This window comes from Elephas maximus, chromosome 22 (assembly GCF_024166365.1).
Source record: "Elephas maximus indicus isolate mEleMax1 chromosome 22, mEleMax1 primary haplotype, whole genome shotgun sequence".
In the NCBI taxonomy this organism is placed as follows: Eukaryota; Metazoa; Chordata; class Mammalia; order Proboscidea; family Elephantidae; genus Elephas; species Elephas maximus.
In genome coordinates, this window is record NC_064840.1 from 457,668 (window position 1) to 481,734 (window position 24,067).

Consider the following 24,067-nt stretch of genomic DNA (forward strand, 5'->3'; position numbering starts at 1 on the left):
AGTCAGGGTCAGGTCCATCCTCCAGGGCTGAACAAACCTGGGCCAGGCTGGCCCACAGCCCTGTGTGTGAAGGAGGAGGGCGCAAACCTCTGCATGTCACCATGTCCCTGTGTTCACCACGGGGCACCCCAACTCTGCTAGGTGTAGGTGCACGGTGCTGGGAAGGCGGGGAGCAAAGCCCGCCTCAAGGGGATGCATCAGCAAACATGGTAAACGTGGCGAGCCCCATGCAGAAGGTTAAATGGGGCTCAAGAGGGCAGGTGGCTCTGGTGGGGGTTGATGTCAGCTGGGGTGCGGGGAGGCCGCCAGGACAAGTGACCCAAGTCAGAAGCCATCATGCCGAGGCCAGAAGGGGGACAGTGTTTCAGGAGAGGGACTATCAGGAGCAAAGGGCCTGGGGCAGAAGGGTAGGAACCTTCAAGAGAGAGGCCAGGACTAAAGCCCATGATGCCCTCTTCGGGGACAGGTTTCTAACAGGGAGGGACTCCCCCGACGCAGCTGGCAGGCCTCTTGAGGCACATCAGGGCTCCCTTCTCACACAAACGCCACACAAAACACGCAACCGCCGTTCATCCAAAACCAAAGTTGTATTTATCCTCAGTGACTGACATGGGGACAGAACGCTTAAGAGAACCGCGTCCACGGTGGGAAAGGGGCCTGAGGTCCCCAAGTGAACAGAGCCAACGGCTGCGGCTGGGAACTCCGTTGAGGCTCAGAAGCCCAGCACAGGCGCACGCCGTGGACACCAGGAGATAGAAAAGGGGCTTCACAGCCGGACGTGGTGCTCGTGGGCTCAGGAACACAAAACCGGAAACCAAAAGGGGACTGGGAGCAGGTGTGGGGGAGCAGCAGAGACACATCCGCAGACGCCTTCATGTCGGAGAGAAAATGTACAAACGTCTCTTTGTGACACACCTGTAGACTCCTGCACATCTACCATTCCACTGGTCTGCAATACTGATACCAAGAACACTGCCAGCGAGCACAGGGGTCCACAGAGCGTCCCTGGCCCCAGCCGCGCGGTGTGTAGCTGGGCCCGTCAGCTGGGTCCATCTCCACGAGGCGCTGCAGGTGCCGGGACATTCCTGCGGGTGGGCGGGTGCTCGGCGTGGAACCCGCTCCTCCAAGGTCACGGAGACCTGCCTCGGGGATTGCATAGTCGAGTCGCTGCAGTTCAACTTCAGAGTGTTGCCAACTGACAGCGGGTGGGTTTTTTGTGACCATGTTAAACAGATAACCAGAGAGATTTCTAGAAACTTCTTATAAAGTCCACTAGGTTAAGAATTTAATAACATCCTGTATTTATATTAACAGACTATTTACACTTGTTTTCTTAAAAAAAAAAAAGAAAGAAAGAAACTTCTTACACTTTTGCATAAAAGAATAAGGCAAAAGACAAACTTTTGTACATTATGGTTATTTCAATACGTATCTGTAGCTTCGTTTCCGAGTACCGGGAGGGCCAGGGCTGGCCTCACAGTGCGCTGGACTAAGGGCCCGTTTATTTCTCCATAAATAAGACAAAGGAACCCTGGGGATCTCGAGAGGGATCTGAGGCCGAAAAATTGCAAATTAAACTAAAAACAGAAAAGCAAACGCTTTTTTTTTTTTTTTGGTTGTTTCTTTAAAATGTCTAAAGAGCACAAAATTAAAAAAATTACAAATCCATTAAAAACGAGTCTTACCTTTGGGAAAAAACGTACAAACTCTAATTTTTTTTCCAACAATAGCCTATTCTCAGGCTCCGAAAACAAGAGCGCACCTCCGGGGGGGCTGCAGTTAACCCCGATCCCGCAGTAGCGGGAGAAGCGAGCGTCGCCCCGGGATTTGTGGAACTGTGCTTAAGTTCTAGAAATTTACACGTAAAAAAGTTTACAGCAGTGCATTTGTGAAAGGGTCCCTGGTGCACACCGGCCGCCCAGGGAGGGCGGCCGCCCCGGGGACTACCGCGCCTCCACCTCCTGCGGGTTGCGGGTCGGGGAGTAGTCGCGCGCCTCGCCGGGGCCGGGCCCGAGGGGCGTAGTCCTGCGCGGGGGCGGCGGCCCTGGGGCGGCGGGCGGCGTGGGGGGCGCGGCCACCAGGGGCGGCGGGGCGCCCAGAGCGGCGGAGGCGGCGGGCGGTGTCCGCGCCAGGAGCCCGTTGTGCAGCGCGGCGCCAGCGGGCGCGAGGCGCGGGTAGTGCAGGGCGCCCAGCGGCGGCGGCAGCAGCGCGGCGCCGTCCAGGGAGGGGCCGGCGGCCGGCAGGTGCGCGCCCAGGTGCGCGGGAAGGTGCGGCGCGGCTCGCGCGCGCTCCAGCTCGTCCCGGCGCGCGGCCCGCCGGCGCTCAGGGCTGTAGTCGTGCGGCTCGCGGTCGCGGTAGGCGCGCTCGGCCTGCTCGTGGGGCGCTGGCGCGGCGGAGCAGGCCCGGCGCGGCGGCTCCCACGCGAAGCCGGGGCGCTCGCGGCCGGCCGGGGGCCCCAGCGCGGGCGCGTCTGTTTCCTCGCGCCGCTCCTCCTTGACCTTCACGGGGCCCTGGGGCGGCGCGGCGGCCGCGGACTCAGGCTGGCTCTCGGGCTCGCGACCCAGCAGGCCCGCCAGGCGCAGGGTGTCCCCTAGGGCCGCCTTGCTGTAGGGAGATGGCGGGCGCGCGGCCGCCTTGGCGCTGTCCTCCTTGGCCGGCGAGCGGCTCTCCTTGACGCGAGGTTCAGCCGCCTCGCGTTCGGTGGGGACCCCGGGCCGCCCCGATTCGCCCTGGCTGCCGCCGCGGAGGAGCAGAAGGCCGCTGACGGGGTGGCCGAGCGGCGCAGCGGGTGAGGCCCGGCTCAGCAGGCGCATCTTGTCCAGGGCGTCCCTGGGGGCGGACAAGGCAGCGGTCACTGTGGGCAAGAGGCAGCCACAGGGTTTGCAGCCTCCCGGCCCTCCGGGTTTCCTCCCAAAGTCGGGTCTCAACTGGCAGGTCCCTCGGGGGATTGGTCTGTGTGTCGCTTAGCTCCCGTGGGATGGAGACCACCCAAGCCCGCACCCCACACCTGGCCCAAACCCACCTCTGCCCCTGGGGTGCTTGGACACCACGTATGGAGTAGAACCACTGGGCTCTGGACACCGAGATCGACACCTGCAGGAGACTCTGCACCCCCCTCCCCCCATAGTCCCCTTGGGCGTAACTCAGGGGTGCTAGGACTTTACAGCAAAGTGCCACTAACAAACAGGTGGCCATCGGGAGGCCTTTTTCTCCGAGGACGAGGTGCCCTGGACAGTAGACCTGCCCTACCAGACTGAACAGGCTTCCCATCCACTCTGTCCGGGAAGAACCCAAAGTCACCCAAGCACTTCTGTTTTGGGGTGCTGCCTGGCTGCTGCTTGTCACTGCCATCTCCCCAGCTCACAGCCTCAGAGGCCTGTCCTGACCCTGTTGCCAAACAATGCAGCCTCCACCCAGGGGCTAGTGAAGGGAGGGTGGGGTATGGGGGCAGTTGCTCCCCCCAGCTCAAGTCCATGGGGGCACCTGACGAGGCACAAACATTAAAGGTGCTTGACTGAGGCAGCTGGAAAGGGAGGGGAAAGTTTATGCTGATAGGTTGCTGCTATCCACGTCTGTTCATCTTGAAACTGGAGGGGTGGCGCAGTTTACAGACCGTTAAGGGTGCTCAAATGGGGGGGCTCAGCTTAGAGACTGCCCTTGGGTGCTTAAATTGAGGGTGCAACTTAGAGACTGCCCCTGGGTGCTGTTGCCCTCCCTGCTCCAGGACCACAGGCACCGCCTGCCCGTCTGAGGTTCCGGTCTGAAGTCTGCAATGAGTGGTTTTGGCTTATGGGGACTGCTACGCTGCCTCCTCCCCTCATCTTTATAAAGGCTGCAGTGGGAGAGGCTGGAATTGGGGGTCACGAAGACAAGGACCTGCTGAGGCGGCAGACCTCCCGCCAGGGCACTTGCGGGAGGGCAAGGAGGCTGCTTTGTGTTTGCAGTTGCCCAATTTCTCAAGTCGTGTTGCTGTTAGGTGCCGTCGAGTCGGTTCTGACTCATAGCAACCTCATGTACCAAAGAACGAAACACTGCTGGGTCCTGAGCCATCCTTACAATCGTTGTTATGCTTGAGCCCACTGTTGCAGCCACTGTGTCAATCCACCTCGTTGAGGGTCTTCCTCTTTTCCGCTGACCCTGTACTCTGCCAAGCATGATGTCCTTCTCCAGGCACTGATCTCTCCTGACAACATGTCCAAAGTATGTAAGACGCAGCCTCGCCATTCTTGCTTCTAAGGAGCATTCTGGTTGTATTTCTTCCAACACAGATTTGTCCATTCTTTGCCAACACCACAATTCAAAGGCAACAATTCTTCTTGGGCCTTCCTTACTCATTGTCCAGCTCTCGCACGCATATGATGTGATTGAAAATACCATGGCTTGGGTCAGATGCACCTTAGTCTCAGGCTGTATACAGACGCAAATAAGACTTCTCCTCTTTCAACTGGTGCTGGACAGCCCCAGAGAAGTGGGGTCCCTCTGCTCTCAAACGCCAGCCCACGGCCACACCCCCTGGGCCCACGACCCCGCTCCCCTCTTCCACCCTTGCCTTCCCTCGGATGGCCCCAGACATGCAGCCTGGGGAGCCCTGCGCATCTTTCTGTGACTGCTGGCCGTCCCCACCCCGGCCTGTGAGCAGCCTCCGGGCTCCTCCCACTGGGAGCCTCAGGGTGGTCCTTCCTCCCTGGTCTCCGGCCCTGCGCGTTGCCCCCATGTCCACTCCGCAGCCCACTCACCGCTCACGCTCCTCCCTGCCCTTGTCCGGCTCTCGGTCGTGGTTGGTCAGGGTGGAGACGCGCTCAGCGTCCACCGGCTTGGGCCACGAGGGCGGCGTGGGGAAGGAGGGCGGGGCCCGGTGCAGCCGGCTCCAGGCCTCTTGGGGGCTGTGCAAGCCGTGAAGTGAGGAGCCCTCCTTGTGGGCAAAGGCACCACCGGCTGCTGCAGTGGGGGCCAGGAGGGGGTGTGAGGCAGGCCACTCCACAGGACCGACCCAGCACAAACTGTGGAGGGCTGCGCCCAGGAGGCCCGGAGTGGGAGGTCCCGCCCATCTCAGGAGTCCTCTCCCAGGCGGAAGCTTAAAGTTCCAGGGGGTCCTGCGAGGGGAGGGCCTGTGCAGACAGGGCGCAGGTGTGGAGGGCTTGCACAAGGAGGGGGCGGGAAAGGGCGGGGCATGCGCCGGCGGAGGGAGGGGCCCTTACTCAGTGCGTGGCTGCCCAGGCCCCCAAAGGCATTGCTCCCCAGGCTGGCCAGGCCTCCGAAGGTGCTCGATCTGCTGAAAGGGTCTGTGGAGGTAGGGCAGGGCACGGGATCTGTATGGCCCCACGTGGCTCCGCTCCGCCCCACTCCCCACTGGCCCCACTGCAGAGGCTTTGAGCCTAGCAGGTGCTACCCAAGCACTTGCGGGGTGCCCTGGGACCTGGGGTCATCCCCGCCCCCAGTCTGCTGAGGGAGCTGGTCAGGGTGTCACAGGCCTTGGGCCGGGTACCTACCTGCCAGATGACTGGTGGGCAGGAAGCTGCTGTGATGAGCAGAGGGTCCGAATGGGCTGGCGGTGGGGTGAGCGGCACCTGGCAGAGGGAAGGGGTGGCAGATGGACCAGGGCCTCAGGCTCCACTGCAGCCACAGTCTTGGACCCGGGAGTCCCGCCGGCAGCTGACTGGGTCTGCAGTGTCGTTCATGGGGTGTGGGGCACCCCAGTTTCCCTCTGGGAGCCACTGCCTCCTATTCTCTTGTCCTCACTCTGACTTTGGGATGAAACACTTGACTAGGTTTGCCCACAGGAAGAGGTGGACTTAGACTGCTAAAAAGAGACTCCCCTCCCCCAGTCTGGGAGGATGACAATATGGGACCCCAAGGTGGAACAGGGAGGGAAGACAGGACCAAGACATGTGCAGAAACAGAGAACAGGCCCAGAGACACTGCGCTGTCATCGGGCTGGTCCTGATGCCAAGGACCTTGGAGCTGTCAGCTTTGAGGGCTGGAAATGATCCTGTTTACCTAAGACAGTGGGTTGGGTTTTCTGTCCCGATGGCACAACTGAGTCGTGAAAGCTGAAGACGGCACAGCCTCCCATCCACCCTGTGGGGCTCAGGCTGCACCGAGGTCCCCTCAGCATCTGCCCCATCACCCGTGGCTCCTCTGACACCCAGAGCCCCTCAGAGGCCCCCCTGCAGCCAAGCGCCAGACAGCAGCTGGGGGTGGGAATAAACCAGCCTTGTGAAGAGCCAGTAGGAGACACTGCTGTGGCTGTCAGGTCCCTGAGAGGGGCACACATCCTTCTTTGTTCCAGAGGCAAAAACAGGGGGTCCCCATCCTTCTGCCACTCCAACTCTCTCCAAGGCTTAATTTGGAGGAACTGCCAACAATGGCACCTCCAAATACCCTCCCAGCCCCCCACTGCAGATGGCTGGTCTCCCCTGAGCTCCCAGCTGCAACAGTCCCACTCCGTAGATGTAAATCCACACTTCCAAATAACCTGTAAATCAAAAACGCCAGATCGGAAAATAGTTTGACCCCAGTGCTACTGAAAATATAACGTATCAAAACACATGGACTGCAGTTAGGAAACAGGAATGTACAGGGTTAAACCCTACGGAGCAGTTCTACTCTGTCACCTTGAGTTGGAATCAACTGGACGGCAGTGGGATACACATTATGGGAAAACGCCAAAGACTTAATATTCTAAACCTGCAACTTGAGAAGGCAGAACAAGGCAAAGTGTACATAAAGTAGAAGGGAGAAAGCAAACACATAGGCGAGGGGATCACAAAGCTACGACTTTCTTTTTAGATGCTAAGAAAATAGATCTCTGACAAGACTGATCAGGGGAAAAGAAGGTAGAAGGTACAGCTAAGCAATCCTAAGAGTCAGCGGTAAGAGGAGATGGTGAACATGTTGACGTTAATAGATATTAAAATTTACATTGATCTCAACTAATTCCTAGAAAAGTTTGTTACAAAAACAGACTCAAAAACAGAAAACTTAAATAGTTCTATGCCCAATAAAGAAAAATACCCACGAGTATAAATCATCAAGCCAGGAAGCTTAATATGCGAGTTCTACCAAGTCTTTAAAGCAAAAATGACTTCAGTCTCAGAAAAATGCTTCCAGAGAACAGAAAAAGGGAAACTCAACACGTTTACGGGAGGCAGACACACCCTTGACAACAGAACTAGCCAGAGTCACAGCAGGAAGGGAAATACACGCCAGACCCACTCAGGAAACCAATCGCCAACAAAATGTTGGCCAGGTGATTCCAGGAAGACATAAAAATGCTTATCCATCGGGACCAGGTTGGGCTTCTCCCAGCAACGCAGTGGATTAAAGGATAAAAACAACAGGATGAACTTAACAGATGCAGAAAAAGCACGCCTTGGCACTCAGCACCCAGTCGTGACAGGAGGGGCTACTGGTGCTGGATGTACCCCATTTAGGCCCAGAAGCAGCCGTGATGCCTATGGTCACTGTTCCTACTCCACCTTGTACTGGAGGCCAGTAAGATAAGAGGAGGAAACAAAAGTTCTCTGGTTTGGATTAAAGAAACAACTATCGTCATTTGTAGAAGTGATTTTCTAAACAGGAAATGCAAAGGAATCTACAAATAATTTATGTTGATTAATAAGAACTTAACAAGATTGCTAGGTCCAGAGTCAATATATGACATACAAATCGATATTGAGAAGTCAATATGCAACAGCCCCTTAGAAAACGTAGTTTTCGAAATGCCAATCACAACATACGAAAAAACTACAAAACATCTTGGAATAATTCTAACAAGACCCATATAAATGCGAGAGATATACCATAGTTATGGACAGAGAGACATTACCATATAGATATGAATTCTCTTCAATTTAATGAACATTTTCAACCCAATTCCAATAAACTACTGCCCCCGCCCCCAACCAAGAGCTATTGGTAGAACTTGACAAGCAGATTTAAAATTTTCACAGAAGAGCAAGGCAAGGACCTAACCACCAGACGCAAAGATTGGCTGTGAGGCTGCTCGAAGGGGTTCCACACGGCCACGAGGTCACATGAGGTCACACGCGGGCACACATGTGTGAACACACAATCATGGGGTCAGTAATGTTCTGGACAGCTGGGTGTCCATGGAAGGAAAAGGCACTAGGATGGGGGCAGGGGTGGGGGACACAAAGAGGGTTGAAGGCCCAGAGCTGACACCCTAGACTGAGTGGACACCCTGGTGCTTGTGGTGCCAGCCCAGGTCAGGGGGGTCCCGTGGTGAAGCAAGGAGGCCCTGCCCCCACAGGCCACAACCAGACATATGTACTGTGTGACATGGGTGCCATGTGAACAGACTGGGGGTGGGTGCTTGCCTGGACAGGGCAGTCAGGGAGAGCGCACCAGGGAGAGGGACCATGGAACAGAGCTCTTGAGAAGCCTGCGGCAGGCTCGGGTGGCCGTCACACTAGGGCTGCTACAAAGTGGCCCCAGCCGGCGTCTGGGAGCCTGGATTCCTGCAGAGCCTCATCGCCCCCCGATGAGGTATCTGCCTATGCCTAGACTGTGTGCAAACAATGTGGGCTGTGCTGACCCCCTGCTTCCTCAGGGAGGAAGGTGCCAGGCGGAGATGCCTACTGACCAGCCCCAAAAACCCTGGGTGCAAGTCTCTAACGAGCCTCCCTGGGGGACAACACGTCACACATGCACACTCATCGCTGAGGGAATGGACTGCCCCATGTGATGCCATGAGGAAAGGACCCTGGAAGCTTGTCCTGGTGTCTCCCAACTCCACCCCACATGCCTCTTCCCTGTTTGTGCTCTCTGCCCTTGTGTCATAACGAATCACGGCCTTGCGTACAACCACATACCGTGTCCCGCAGGCCTCCTGGTGGACCTGGGGGTGTTGGGGACCCGGCGCAGAAGCGAGCTCAAGGGGAGCAGACAAGTGTGGCTGTGGTGGACAAGGGGGGCCGAACAGTTTCCTGCCCTTCTGAGAAAAGCCAAACACCCCTCCTGGGAGGGAGGCTGGGCTGGGAGACAGGAAGGGAGTCCTGCCTGGGGGATGGGCATGATGTCACAACAAGAAGTCCAGAGAAGGGTCAGGCTGGCATGTGAGGAGCTGGCATGTGAGGGGTGACAGGTATGACACGTGCATTTGGGGCAAGGACCCTGGGTGTGACAGACGTGTAAGGGGCTGGCAGTCGGGGAGAGGACCCCGGGTGTGACAGACGTGTAGGGGCAGGCAGTTGGGGAGAGGACCCTGGGCGTGACAGATGTGTAGGGGTAGGCAGTCAGGGTGTGGACCCTGGGTGTGACAGACATGTGAGGGGCAGGCAGTCAAGGAGAGGACCCCGGGTATGACAGACGTGTGAGGGGCCGGCAGTCACAGTGAGGACCCTGGGTGTGACAGGTGTGCTGGGGCCGGCAGTTGGGGAGAGGACCCCAGGTGTGACAGGTGTGCGGGGGGCCAGCAGTTACGGTGAGGACCCTGGGTGTGACAGGGCAGGCAGTCAAGTGGAGGACCTCAGCCAGGCGTGTGGGTGAGTGGGGGATCCCCAAGGCTGTGTGGAGCCTCACGGGCTCCACGCCACTGCCCCTGCCCCTTCTGGGGCTCAGACTGGCTCTGGGAAAAGGCTGGGGCGGGGGAGAACTGGAGGCTGAACTGCCTCAGCTTCACCCGGAGTTACCCTACAGAAAGCAAAAGGGACGCTGCTGTGTCCACAGCATTCTCCCACCCCAGGCACAGACGAGGGCTGGGGCTGTACCGAGGTCAGAGGGTGGGAAGCATGCTTTGCCAGATAGCACACCCTCCACAGGCCTCACCGGTGCTGGAGAAGAAGGGCCGTGTCAGGTCCTGCGGGGAGTGAAGACCAGCAAACACGCCTGGGGCCGGGGGCCGGCTAAACAGGTCCAGCTTGGTGCCCACCTCCGGCTTGTGGGGGTCCAGCTGCATCTGCTGAGGGACAGGAGGTGTCCAAGTGGCAGCCTGGCCCAAGGGGCGGCGAGGTCTGAGATCTGAGCACGTGAGCACACACACACACGCATATGCACACACACGCTTGGGCTCGCCTGGCCTCCAGAGTCCACCTCATCTCGCTGGCTCCATCCCCACCCCCTTGCACTCCCCTCCCACCTGGTCCTTGGATGCTGGGAGCCACCAGGCACTGAGCCTGTGTTGCAGGGACACCCATGCCTGGCCTGTGAACAATGACATGGTGATGTAGCCCACCTTTATCTTCTGTTGATGATGGTAGATCTGCCAGGCAATCTGCACGTGCACCGCACACCACTTCCCTGGTTTCTGCTGGGACAGAAGGGGGACAAGCTCAGGGAGGGCACAGCACCACCTCCCGCCCCCACCCCTGCCCGACATGCCCCAAGCTCCTCCCCCACCCAGGAGTGATCCCTTCCTCCCAGGGGAGGCACACGGACACACAAATACAGACATGCTCACATGCATAGACACACACTCGCATAATTTCATAGGTACACAACACGCACACACAGGTGTAAACAGACATGCACATACAGACATGCTCACACATGCACAGACATGCATGCAGACACGTTCACACAGGCACACTAACACAAACTAACACATGTACACACAGAATGCTTACACACTCATGTAGACATGATCACACACGCAGATACGTTCAGATATACTAACAGATATGCTAACACAGACATGCACAGACATGTTCATGCATGCATACTCAGACACGCTCACACATACACACAGACGTTCTCACACATCATGCAGACACGCTCACACATGCACACAGACACGCTCACACAAACACACGTATACTCACCCTGACCACTGTCCTGTAATGCTCTGACACCTGTGGTGGATACGGAGAAGAGATGTCATCTCCACCCCTGCAGGTGGCCTAGCCCTGGGAGGATGGGAGGCGACAGAACCTAGGGCTCCCGAGGCCCTTCTCCTGTGACTCCCCTAGGTGGGGGTGGCCTTTGCGGTCCGTCTGGGGAAGGGGTGGGGGAAGGGCCAGCACCTACCACGGGGGCCTTCTGAAGGAGAGCATGGACAGCACTGGCCCGGCCTGTCACTTCAATGGGGCTGGATGCCTGAGGAGAGAGGGGGGCGTGAAACCCCTGCAGGGTTGGGGGCACAGACCACCCTGCCTGTGATCCCCAGGGAGCCTGGCCCCTCACTGGGACCCCCCCGCACCTGGTTGCTGGACATTCTTTGAGGTGGGTAGGGCCTGGCTGTGGCGGGCAGGCCCAACTTTCCATGGGGTGAGGGACCCAGGTGCCCCACTCTGGGCTGCCCAGCAGACCTCACCTTGGCCCCGCCCCCAAAGAGCTCCTGCCTAAGAGGAGGGTAGCAGAACTGGGAGGGTTAGATGCTGAGCCAGGCTGGAAGGGAGGGCGGGGAGACCCCGCGGGGGCAGGGCTGCCGTGCACCTGCTTGCTCCCTACTGGGCCCACGTGTCCCCCCCGCCACAGGTACCTGTGCAGGTGGGCACCCAGACCCCACCTCACCACCCTGGACCCCGGACACACGCAGTTCCCCTAAGAGCCACCCCAGCTGTGCCCACCCGCCTGCCTGAAGTACCTTGGGCTGGAAAGCGCCCTGCAGGGACCCAAAGGGGCCGGGGTGCGGCAGCAGGGCGGGCATGCCTGGGACAGCCGGAGGGTAGGATGGGAAGAACTGCAGAGAGGCACATGGTTAGGGGCAGGAACAATCCCACAGACCCGGGCCCACCAGGTCCCCACCTCCAGAGGAAGGCAGCACTGACTCGCCCAACCGCCCCTGGAGAACAACCTCAGCCAGGTGGTAGGGGGCAGGAGAGGCCTGCCCACCCAGTGCCAGGCCCAGCAACCCTGATGCCCAGTGCCCCCCCAGCCTCAGGCCAGAGTGTGGGGGTTCTCAGGGGATGCCCTGAGGGACACTCACGCTCACACTGGAATGTCGGAAGTAGGGGCTATCCAGCTTGGGGGCGTACTTGTCAAACTGAGAGAAAAAAGAAATGGGGGTGAGGCCTCCACTGCACTGCAACGCCCTCCGCTGGGCCCAGCACCCCCACCCCCCAGTGCCCCATGCCAGCTGGGGCTTGTGCAGCTGGCAGCCAGCCATTCCCTGGACCTAGCCCTGAGCTCAGACCCACAGGCCAAGTTCAGGGACCAGGACGAGGTCCCTTCCACTAGTGTCCCTGCAGGGTCAGGACCCACAGCCTGAGCGGCAGAGCAGCCCACGATCAGAGGGGTTTGCCCAGGCCATGGCAGGCACGGGGCCTGGGCCGGCCACTGCACGAAGGAAGAGGCCATACAGCCAACACATGGGTGGCTGCCGGTGACAACCGGTGGGAGCTTGGCTCACAGGACATGGCCTTGGAAACCAGGAAGCCCGGTGGGGGAGATCCTGTGTCCCTGTGGGCCCCTCGGGCTGTGTGGGCTCACATGGCCCTAGCACCCGTCCCGTGGGCGCATGTGGACTGCACGACCCTGAGGGAGACGGGGGAGCGGGGTGGCCCCGCTGCGCTGCCCAGCAGAGGCGTGCGGCCGGGATGGGAGCGGGCCGCCCGTGGTGTGTGCGTGCGTGCAAGTGCGCCGTGCCCGCGCCCCCCGCCCCCCGCCCCCCGCCCCTACGCACCGGCGGGGGTGCGGCGGGCGGCATCGGGGGCAGCCCCGGCGGGAAGGGGGCGAATGAGTGTTGGTGCTGGTGTGTGTGCTGGTGTGTGTGTTGGTGCTGGTGGAACTCCGCCCGCAGCGGCGCCCCCGGACCCAAGGAGGCCCCGGGCCGCGCCGAGCTCTGGACCAGAAAGCGCGTGTTCAGCTCTTGCCTGAGTAGCTCGTGATCTACGAGAGAAGAAGAGAGAGAGACAGAGAGGCACGTCGGCCACGGGCTCCCGGGGGGCGAGGCGGGTAGTCACCTGGCACTCCCGGTCTTGGCAGGCCCCACCACGGCGGCCGCTCGCCAGGTGCACACTCAGGGGTGGAGGGAAGAGGGGGGCCTGTGACCAAGTACCAATCAGAATCCCCGAGGGAGGCTGGCAGTACATGATTGGTGGGCTGAGGGAGACCAACAGGCTGGCATCTGGAGGTGAGAGAGAAGACCGTCAGCCGCTGTCGGGCACCGTGGCCATGGACACCAGCCACAGGGCCACCTGAGGCACCAGTTGGACCTGGGCGCGGAGAAGCCAGGCAGGGTGTCCACCTCAGACCACATGGAATCCCTGCACGCCCAACCCAGCCGGCCTTGGCCCCGTTGACACTCGGAGCATGGGGGCAGAGAGCAGGCTCTCGGAAGCCTTGTTGCCATGGGATGCTGCTGAGCCTACCTGCTGGACGAGTGTAGGGCACAGGACAGGCAGGACAAGGCAGGGCGTGCACGTCTGTATACATATGTGCATACCTGTGTGCATGCACGTGTCTGTGTTCCTATGTAAGTACATGCGTGTACGTGCATGTGTGCCTTGTCTGAGTGTGAATGCATACGTAAGCATCTGTGCCTGTGTGCACATGGGCGCATGTATGTGTCTGTGTGCAGGTTTCTGTGTGCATGTGTATGGCGAGGACCTGTAGCTGGGCAGGGAGCCTTCTCAGCCCAGCCCATGACTGCGAGCCCCTGGGAAGGGTTGGCCTGGTGAGGCCACAGAGGGTGGGCAGAGGGGCAGCTGCAGAGCCCTGTCCCACCCTGCCCTTCGCATACTGGGGGGAAGCTCAGTGACTGGGGGGCCCTGGAGCCCTGACGCAGTGGAGTTGTGAGTGGATGGTGCAGGGACCTACCGGCTGGGTGCCCTGGGAGGACCAGGTTGTTGGTGGGGAGCGCCGGGGGAGGGGGCAGTGTCGGGGGAGCGGCGAACATTGCTGCCGCAGGGTGCTGGTGCTGGGCCTGGGACCGCAGTGCCAAGTGCGAGGTAGACAGGTTAGAGCCGGGCAGGGCCAGTGCGGGACCTGGCCCGTGAGGCGACAGGGTCACGTTCTTCGGGAGGCCAAGGCTGGGGCCGCTGCCCGCACTGCTGCTCCTGCGGGGGGGTGGGGCGGGTCACTGCAGGGCTGGCACCCCCCTCCGGCCAGCCCCCTGCCCACTGCAAGGCCGGCCCTACCTGAGGGTGTGCAGGTTGCCGTGCGTGGCCTGGCTGGGGCCCGGGTAGGTGCCCAGGGAGAGGGGCACGTGTGTGGGGAGCAGGGCCCGGGTCTGGGGGGGCGTGTGCGGCAGCAGAGGCTGCGGGGTCAGGCGGGGCAGGGCGGGGGCTTCCTTCTTCACCAAGGGGCTGGCCCGTGTGCCTGGCGGGGGCCCCGAGGGGGGCACGGTGGCGGCAGTGGCAGTGGTAGCCGCAGGGGCGGCCGCGGGGCTGGGCACAGAAGGCAGAAAGGGCGTCTCGGTGCTCAGCTCACGGCTCCGCTCCAGCCCTGAGACCCTGGGCACAGTCACGGCTGTGACCTCCAACTTTTCCCCCAGCGAGGGGCCTGCGGTAGGGAGACAGAGACCGGTGGTGTGAGCGGGTGGCCTGCCATCCTCACAGCCCAGAGCCACCTGCAGTTCAGCTCAGGGCACGGTGGGGTCACCTGCTCCAGGACAGAAAGTGGGGGCTCCCCTCGCCCTGCCTGCTGCTCAGAGAGCTGGGATTCAGACCCTCTGCCCAGAATCCAAATGTTCTCATCTTTTAATGTCCCCATTTGCGATGGTGTATCATGTTATCACCCCCCATTTCTGATGGGGGCCCTCTTACCACTGCCATTTCTCATGGGGTCCTGTTATCACACCCATTTCCGATGGGAGGCTGGCAGAGAGAGGTCTCAGCCAGGACTGGAGCCTGGTCCATCCTGACCCTACAGTGAGCCCTGGCCTTGCCCACCTGACTGCCAGGAGCACCTGAAAGGTGGCTCGTGTGCTAGGAGCTGAGTCTGAACGGACAGTGATTATCCCAGTTCTCCTCTAACCGCAGCATGCTGGGGCTGCAGGGTTGGGTGCCCGTGCAGGGGCACTCCAGCTTTAGCCTGGGGAGGGGCGAGGGGGAACCTACATTTCTCACAACTCCCAGGGGGTACAGACACTGCTGGGACTTGGGGAACCTGCTCAGGGCCGTCCACAGGGTAAGGCTGAAGCTGCATTCCAGCTGCTCGCCCTTGTTCAGTGCCTCCCGCCCTCTCTGCTCTGCGCGCCCCTAGGTGCCCGGAACCAACCCCAAGTCCTTGGTGGAGAACTGCAGGAGGGGTGGGCACATACGCACTCACGCAGCAGGCTTGCCTGCCAGCCCTGCCCTGCCCCATCCTGGCCACCCAGAGCGTGTCCTCATCGCCATGACAACGGGGAGCTACCCACCCTTCATCAAGACCGGGGCCCAGGCCCAGGGAGACACGTACCCCTGTCGGCTGCTGGGGCGAAGAGCTTCTCTGAGCCCACCGACGCCTGCAAGAAAGAGAAGAGGGTGAGATGCCAGGAGGGTAGTGAGGTGGGGTCTGCTCCCTGTGGGCACTGTAGACACAAAAGGGGCAAGAGCAGCTACCGCTAACAAGGACCTTCATGGCCACCAAGCTCTACCGTGGACGTGAAGACAGACATGAATTAAGACATAGACGCAACCCGCTCAAGAAGACGTGCTGATGTGGAGAAGCCTCTTCTCCCCATACTAGGACTTAAATGCCATACGGTATACAAGCCCTGGGTAGAGGGGGATCGAGGACCACAGCCGCCAGGGTCCTCAGTCGCAGCTGGTCGTCAGGGCGTGCATGTCTGCACCTGGACCTTGCACCCAATAAACAGGAAGGAACTACTGACACGAGGAGCATGTGTGTGTGAAGTTCTAGAACATTCTGTGGAATCAAGAAGTGGTCAGTGATTGTGGTGGAGAGCAAAGACTGACTACAGAAGCAGGAGGGAACCCTCCAGGGGAGAGGCATGTTCTGCATCTTGACGGAGGTGGTGGGCACGTAGTTATTTACATTTGTCAAAGCGGGTCAAACCATACCTACACCTGAAACAAACCACACCTACACCTGAAACAAACCACACCTATTGCCGTGGAGTAGACTCCGACTCATAGCGACTTAGGACAGAGCAGAACTGCCCCACAGGGTTTGCAAGGAGTGGCTGGTGGATTTGAACTGCTGACCTTTTGGTTAGCAACCTGAGCTCTTAGCTACTGCACCACCAGGGCTTAGACCGCGTAACGGGAGCACTTTACTGCGTGGACCTCAGAGCACAAGAAAATCTACTGGAAAAACGTGGTACTGAGGCCAGAACAGACTGACAGAGTGAGAAAACAGAAAGGAGAACCCACAACAGCTCTAAGCACAGGCCACAGCATTTCAGGTCTGTGGGGAGGACAGGTGGTTCCAGCCAAGAGGCAAAGCAGAGACCTCTCTTCCTTCCTCGCAGCCGCAGACATAAATGAGAACAAGGCCATAAATGTGCCAGGCGAGCAACGGGGTTGGGGTGGGGGGGTCCTGCTGGGAGGGGAAGCTCTTTCCAAGCCCATCACAAAAGCCTGCCAGCTAAGGAAAAGACAGGAAATGTGGCTCTGTAAACCATCACCTTCTACTTCACGGAACCCACAGGACCTGGGACAGGGTCAGCTCCAGCCAGGTGAGTGTGGCCCCAGGAGGCTTACAAACCAGCCTGGAAAGGAGGTGCCCTCTTGAGGGGCCACAGCAATTCCCACAAAACCGGACCCAAACTGGCCACAAACACAGAACAGACACCAGCCCAAGGGAAGGCATAAACAAGGCTTCCCCCCTCTGCCAGTGGCAGAGTTTAGGGCACCCGACGGGTGCCAGGGGTGGACCAGACAGTCATCTCAGGACCCACAGGCCAGAGTGCAGAGACTCAGAGACCTACCCTCAGGTGAGGGCTGACAGGTGCCTGCAGACACCTCCCCCCCTCCACAGATGATGCTCACAGTCCTCCGCTGGGGCTGGGACCTCCAGGATGGGCTGCTGCAGGGCATGGCCACGTGTGCCCACCCGCTCCTGCCAGGACCTGGAGCCGGTTCTTCTTTCTGGTTTGAAACCCCGCTGAGAATTCGTATTTCTAACAAGGTCTCAGGCAATGCTAAGGGACGAATTCTGAAAATCACTAGTAGAGCAAGATTCTCAAAACGTGTCATACACAAGAACCACCTGGGAGCCTTGTTAAAATGTAGATTCTGATTCAGTATATCTGGGCAGAAATGCAATGTACTTGTTCCAAGCTCTGGTTCCCGTGCGACTGTCACACATGGTGGGTATTTGGTAGGGGTTTGTTTGGTGGGGTATCTCTGCTGTTCACCCCAAGTCTGCTGAAGAGCAGGGCCGACTGGGGGGTACAGGGGAAATGGGAGTAGCTGCACGCATCTCAAGGGGGGGGAGCTCTTTGCACACAGCAGTCAAGAGTACCTTTTGAGCCAACCAGAACCAGACACTCCCCACTGCCCTAACAGCCCCAATTTCTTCTCGACCCCTCTGACCCCACCCCCAGCTTCTCACCCTCGGCTTGCCTGTCCATCGCCCCCCTCCGCAAGCTAGGTCTTAGGAGGCCACCTGGGGCCGCACCCCAGCACCACACCCCCTCCTCCCCAGCAACTCCCCTAGCACCGCGCCCCATGACCACACCCTCTCCAACCACGCCCCCAGCACCACGCCCCCTCCTCCACAGCAACTCCCCTAGCGCCACGCCCCCTCTCCAACAACGCCCCACCCCAAGCCACGCGCCCCTCGGTCACTATGCCCCACGACCACTTCCTCTCCAGCACCGCGCACCGAGTTTGCTTTGCTTTCCTCCGCCGCGTCTGTCTCAAACCGCCCTCCTCCTGTCACGTCTCCTCCGTGATGCCCCACAGCTCCTGAACTCTGACCAGCTGACCTCCAAACAGCGAGGTCACAGCAGCAGGGTGGGGACGGGGCGACAGATACAAGGAGGGTCCAGCGGGACACGCCCGAAAGTCCCGTTGCTCTTTCCCTCACGGGGACACAGAGACCGCATCGGCTGACCTGTTCCCAGGGGGATGATGACTTGTAGCCTCGACCCGTCCCCTGGAGCCCCATGAGGGATCGAGGATCAAGAACTTCAGCTGAGACGCCCACCCCACGGCTCCAGGGAACCCAAACACGTGGGTTCTGATTCAGTTCCACGCCGGACGGGCGCACTGGGGCCTACAGCCACCAGGCGGAGCCCTAGAACCCGGGAAAAGTCCACCAGAGCCACGCAGGAACGCTTTCCAACCCCTCCCGGACCCCCTGGGCACCAGCTCTCCTGGACCCACCCGGTCCCCAAACCTACAGCTGACCTCGGGGAAGTGGAGGCTGGGAGCCCAGGGCTGGGCGGGTGCTCAGGTCCCTGGCGCGCACCTGGCAGTCTTCCAAAGCCCAGTGCCCCGAGCGGCCACGCCCCCGAAGGCTCCGCAGCCACCTGCAGTGGGGCTCCTGCCCGCGTCCCAGCACCCAGCTCCGGGGTACTGAGTGCAGCCCCCTCCCCTGCGCCGGCAGAAGAGGCGCGCCTGCTGGGGGAGCCAAGCCCGGGCGCACAGTTCCCTCCCAGGACTAGGCGTCCTCGGGGCTGGCTCGGGGCCCGGGGTGGCAGCCCAGTGCTGCGCTAATAACTTCCCGGGGATTATCTACAGGAACTGTAGGGACGTGACGGGGTGCGCGCAGCCACATTAGTCTCCATTCCGGGCACTGAGCCCGTGTGGGTGGAGGAAAGGGGCACTCGAGGCCGAGATCTGGGTGGAAGGTCCGGGTCTGCGGGCTCGGGCCCCGGCGAAGGAGGTGCGTCCGCAGGAAGGGTGTCAGGTGTGAGGGCGACCCCCGCTGTCAGGGAGGTCACGGTTGCGCTTTGTCTGCGAGGCCCCGACCTCTGGGCAGCCAGGGCGGAGACACGCGGCGAGGCCTCCGCCAGCCGCGCCCCGCCCCGCCCCAGACAAAGAACTCCGACTCGGGGCAGGTGAGCGGGCCCCTGGGACTGGGCGCCGAGCCGGGAGGGCGCACGCCCCCCGCTCCCCCTTGCCCCGCGCAGACAAAGGCGCGCCCACCCACGACGCCCGGCGCCACTACTGCCGCCAACCTCTCCAGCGCCGGAACCCTGGGAATCCTAGGCGCGCTCACCCGCCCGCCAGCCACGTGCGCCCCGGGAGCGCTCCGGGGGACGTCGCGGTCCCCGTGCACCCCAATCCTGGGATACGTGGCTGGCGGGGGTCCGAGCTCTTCTTCACCCCTTTCCCGAGGGACCTCGGTCCCCCAAGTCCCGGTGCCCTGATCGCGCCCGCAGAGCGCACTCACCGCACGCGCCCCGGACGATCGCCACTCGTAGTCCGGCCGGAGCCAGACGACATGGACGCGGGCGGCGGAGCGCTGGGCCCGGCCGCCCCAACCCGCTCCAGCCCGTCCCGGCGGCCGGACCCTCCCGGCGCGCGCCCTGTCTAGCCTGATCCCGGGCTCGCGGCGCGCGGGCCGCACATCTCCGGCGGCGCTGGCTCTGCAGGGCTCTCGGCGGGTTAGACCCCGGGGCACTTGGGCGCGCAGAGCCGGGCCAGGGCGGCGGGCAGCAGGCGCACTGCTGGCGGGCGCGCAAGCAGCGGTGGCTGAGACGGGCGGGGGCGGGGCGGGGCGGGACAGGGGCGGGGCACAAGCAGACCCGACTAATCCAGCCCGGAGGCACGGATCTGCCCTGCGGGCCGGGGTTGGGTTCGAGGATCTGCATGGACCAGGGTCAGCCGGGTCAGGGTAGAATCGCAAGGTCCCCAACCCACTCAGTCCTCACAACAACCGGTTATACAAGGCCTCCACCACTGAGCAGAGGAGGAAACTGAGTCATAGGACAGCAAGGTCGCTGGCTCGTTGTGGGAACTGGTACCAAAGGAACCGGGCTGGAACCCCACATCTGTCCGGGTCCAGGGCGGTGAGATGCACTGCAGGTCTCCCCTCCCTGCGCCCCACTGCCTGTGAAACGCATGCACAGCCGGGGACCACAGGGCTCTCAAACAACCCCTGGGCCCAGCCAGGGTCTGCTCCGGTGTGGAGAGGAAGAGCCTGCCAGTCACAGGGAGGAAGCAGAAACCGAATTCGGCCGGGAGAAGGCCCAGTGCCTCCCCAGTGGTGAGGGGCCCATAGGCAGAGCCCAGAGCCTCCTGGGTACATCCCTGACAGACAGCAGGGTAGAGGGGTCCTGAGGTACGGGGTGGGGAGGGGTGTGGCCTTGGACAAGAGTCCCCACTGTAGGCTGCACATCCATCACCAGGAGGCCAGCTCTGATGGCGCTCCTGGGACCCAACTGTTAGAGCCAGGCAGACAGGCCACAGCAGTGCAGCCACTCCAGGCCACTGAAGCTGGGTGGGCTAGCCCCAATATGCCCAGGATAGACACACTTGCATGCCTGCTCCTCTCCCAAAGGGGGTCATTGCACAGGAACACATGGCTCAGCACATACAGAGAAAAAGCTCCTAGGATTAAGAGGAAGTTAGGGCAGCATGGTCCATGGAGGACTTGGGGACCAGGGGCCAGGTTGGGGACCACTGTCAGCCTTTTTGTTCTGTTGAGTTATCACCTCCTTCACTAGTAACAGCATTATCTTAATAACACACCGAAGTCCTGCTGTGTCCTCTGTAAGAACAGTGACCTTGGGCAGCACCAGCTGTGAACCAAGCATCACGCAAGTGCCCTGTGACCATTACATCATCCAGTCTTGCGTCCGTCCTATTGCAGTAACAAACGGGGCCCGGATGGACCCTGCAGTGGTCACTTGTGTCCTCAAGGCCCATGGAGGGGCCTGCGGGGAGCTCAGATGGGTGGTGATCCCAGCAGGACACTTGTCCCTGTTCCCCACCACACATGAGCAGCCTCATGAGTCCAGGGTCTGTGCTGGCCCTGCTACAAGTGCCTGGCTCTGCTTTGCTCCTTGATCCTTGGAGCCCCCAGAAGGTGCTTTCTGTGGTTATCTCCTACAGGTGAGTGCTGGGCAGAAAGGCAGCACCAGCTCCAGGGCAGTGGGGCTGGGGAAGCAGGACTCAGGACTGAGAGGCAGCTGCTGGGCAAAGACACCGGGAACCCGAAGGAGCAGCTGGGGTTTTAATGCCCCGGGGGGGTGAGATCTGTTCTGAGGGCCTGGTCACCGGTGTGGCCTTGTCCCAAGGCCTCCTGGGCCCTCCCACCCAGATCCCAAGCCAGAGATGAGGTCCTCAGAAAGAAGGCTGGTCGTCCATCGTAAATGCTGCTTCCACGTCAGACCCCAGTTCCTCGGCCTCCCCTTAGCACTCAGGCCCTTCAGGCTAGATCCTGGTGGGCATAAAAAGACGCCCCTCTGAGCCCCACCACCCCTTTGGTTTGGGAGTGAAATTGGACTTGAAAAACCTGGGGCTGGCCTGTCTTTGTTCTTGTTTAGGAAGGGAAGTAGCTGCGATATAGAAGATTTAATGAGGTTAGAAACCTAACAGGAAACGGGGTGGGAATTGATCATCAGGAGAAACGCAGGCGGCCGCAGGGAGGGTATAATACAAGCAGCAGGCCGGGAAACCAAATACACGTAATCTGTTTAGGGACTTAATGGTGGCTTTCAGAGACGCACTTACCCAAAGCTTATGGTTCAACAACTGATATTATAACTGCGCCTGTCATTGTTAAGGCAGGAGGGGTGAGATGTCATCGCGGGGGTCCCTGGAGGGGCGTCGCAACCACCCACAGTGTCCCTGGGGCACGGGGAGCAGGTGACAGCCTCGCTGCCCCCTGGGGATGCCCCAGAGCTGAATCCCCCCACCCTGGGGCACCCCTGCCCTATGCAGTCCCTGTGTGTCACCAGGTCACATGACAGTCACGCATGCTGGGATGCCACGTGCATGGGGAGGCCTTGGGCGGTCCCCCACCACCCTGCTCTGCAGGCTAACGCCACACGGGGGTGCAGCCTTGCCACAGGATGGAGCCGGGACCCCTCACGTGCCTGGCTCTTGGGCTAGAAAAGCTGGCAAGCCAGAGTGGGAGGGAAGGCAGGGACATGGGGAGGAGGTGTGTGCAACAGCAGCTTCCCCAGCACGGCTGGAGAAATGCAAAAGCCGGATAGACCTACACACGCTCACTAACGAATGGACCACGCGGGCAACGGACCTTCCAGGTGACCTGTAGGCACTTCAGCTGCGCCTCATTATTGCACCAGAAAACGAAAATTCGCGATGCAATCAGCCACTGGGAAAACTGCAGACCTCGCAAAACCGTGGGATTTCATGAAACAGAAGAAAACTCGCTGGAAAGCCCTGGATTGGCGGGCTCTTACCCAGAGGGGCTGGGAGCCCAAGGGGGGAAGAACTGACAGGACCTGACCCAGGAGGCTTCCACACACCTCTGCCCACACAACAGGTAGCTGAGAGGAGAGGCACGTAGCGTAGTAGCAGAATGGGGACCCCAAGACACATGTCCACCCACAGCCTGGGACTGGGACCTGATTTGGAAACAGGGTCTTTGCAGATAACATTGGTTAAGGATCTCAACACGAGGTCATCCTGGACCAGGGTGGGCCCTAAACCCAATGCAGGTCCTCCTAAAAAGGCCACAAGAACAGTCAGGGAGCCGAAGATGTGGGGACGGAGACAGAGACACAGGGAGAATGCCCTGTGATGACGGAGCAGAGACGGAGTGACATGCACAGAGGCCCAGGAATGCCAAGGGTTGCCAGCCGGCACCAGAAGCCGGGAGAGAGGCCCAGGGCAGATTCCCCTCAGAGCCCCCAGGCGGAGCCAGCCCTGCAGACACAGACATCCTGGTTTTGGACTTGTGGCCTCCAGACGGTGAGAGTGTAAATGCTGGTGTTCTCTACCCAGGAACTAACGCACCTGTGTCCACCCTGCTTTGCTGGGAACAGCGTGACCCTCAGCAGAGACCATGCCGGCTGCACTCTGCCCTGCTGCTAGGAACCGTGCACAGCAGCTGCCACGGCCTAATCTGCTATATCTTACATTACAGCACGAAGTCGCCTCCTGGTGCCCTGCCGTGCTCCTAGCCCCAGTGCCCATGGCCCACCTGCCCGCAGGCCACCCATATCCACATCACAGGTCACAGAATGGTTCGGGGGGTCTGGAAAGTGGCTCAGTGCAGGGCTGGAAGGCAGCAGTGGGCGGCCCCCGTACTGGGCCCAAGCCCAGCGGCTGACTGCTCTGCTGTGCTGTGAGAAGCAAGCCTCCTTCCAGAATGTTTAGTTTCCAATGTCAAGATTCCATCCCAACCACAATTCAGAAAAGAATTAGGAGATGTATTTAGTATCAATTAAATCATGTTAATTTAAATACCTTCATTAAAATGTATTTACCAAAAGTACCATTTCTGTGGAATTCTGGCCTGTTGTAAATGGATCTGCCCTGTGCCCTGACATGGGTGACTAGTACAGAGCTCCCTTCTGGACATCTCGGGTGGTTCCAGCAAGGAGAAGGTCCTCTCCCTGGGACAAGCTAATTCCCAAGGGCTAAGGTGCCTTCAGTGTGGCTTCCTGAGTCAGAAACGGTGCGCCATCTGGGGCCCTCGGGACGGAGGCGCTGCCCTGCATTTCAGGAGGCGGTTTGTGTATGTGTGCACGTGTGCATGAGCGTGTGTGCACCTATGTGAATACATGAGTGTGAGTGAGGGTGTGTTTGTGTGTGCAAGCCTGTGTGTGCCTGATGGCCCTGAGGACTCTCTCTCCTGTGTGTGCATGAATGTGCATGTGTGAGCGTGTGCATGCATGCATAAGTATGCATGTGTAAGCATGCATGTGTGAGTGTGCAGTGTGTGCCTGACAGCCCTGAAGATCCTTTTGTGTGTCTGTAAGCGTGTGTGTGTGTGAGCATGCATGTGTGTGTGAGCATGTGTGTGTGTGCCTGGCAGCCAAGGGCCCTCTCATGTGGGCCTGGGTGCTTAGAGACTCGTGCACAGACGTGTGCCGGCCCAGTACTCTGCTTGCTGCAGGTGCATCACCACGGCTGACACAGGTCCTCATGCCCGTGGCCGCCCCCTCAGCATAAGGTCACCACCCCTGCCCCCCATGCAACTGCCCACATTCAGGCCTCTCAGATCCTGGGTCCAAGCTGGTGAGCAGAGGTCAGCTGGGCCCAACAATCTCTAGGCCAACAGCTGGAAAATGGCACCTCTGGGCAGCCCTAGGTCAACAGCTGGTCTCATCACCCATGTGTGCACCCCAGTGGGG

The 24,067-nt window shown here is 60.3% G+C and overlaps 1 protein-coding gene across 10 annotated transcripts in view; it reads right to left on the reverse strand.

Annotated features, from left to right (window-relative positions):
- Positions 1-305: 305 nt before the first annotated feature.
- The window catches only part of FBRSL1 (fibrosin like 1), a 70,398-nt gene continuing 46,636 nt past the window's right edge, over positions 306-24,067 (reverse strand). For 2 of the 10 annotated variants that reach the window (XM_049865763.1, XM_049865758.1), the window contains 15 exons: positions 15,301-15,346; positions 14,040-14,403; positions 13,720-13,958; positions 12,959-13,027; positions 12,584-12,789; positions 11,888-11,944; positions 11,546-11,641; positions 10,987-11,055; positions 10,782-10,811; positions 10,196-10,270; positions 9,790-9,922; positions 5,490-5,567; positions 5,199-5,282; positions 4,737-4,938; positions 307-2,829 (listed from right to left, as the gene is read on the reverse strand). In XM_049865763.1, the coding sequence (XP_049721720.1) occupies positions 1,944-2,829; positions 4,737-4,938; positions 5,199-5,282; positions 5,490-5,567; positions 9,790-9,922; positions 10,196-10,270; positions 10,782-10,811; positions 10,987-11,055; positions 11,546-11,641; positions 11,888-11,944; positions 12,584-12,789; positions 12,959-13,027; positions 13,720-13,958; positions 14,040-14,403; positions 15,301-15,346 (2,634 nt within the window). In that variant the 3' untranslated portion in view covers positions 307-1,943. Of the gene's footprint in view, positions 2,830-4,736; positions 4,939-5,198; positions 5,283-5,489; positions 5,568-9,789; positions 9,923-10,195; positions 10,271-10,781; positions 10,812-10,986; positions 11,056-11,545; positions 11,642-11,887; positions 11,945-12,583; positions 12,790-12,863; positions 13,028-13,719; positions 13,959-14,039; positions 14,404-15,300; positions 15,347-24,067 lie in introns of all 10 variants that reach the window. The other 8 variants (XM_049865762.1, XM_049865759.1, XM_049865760.1 and 5 more) reach the window with 8 other exon arrangements.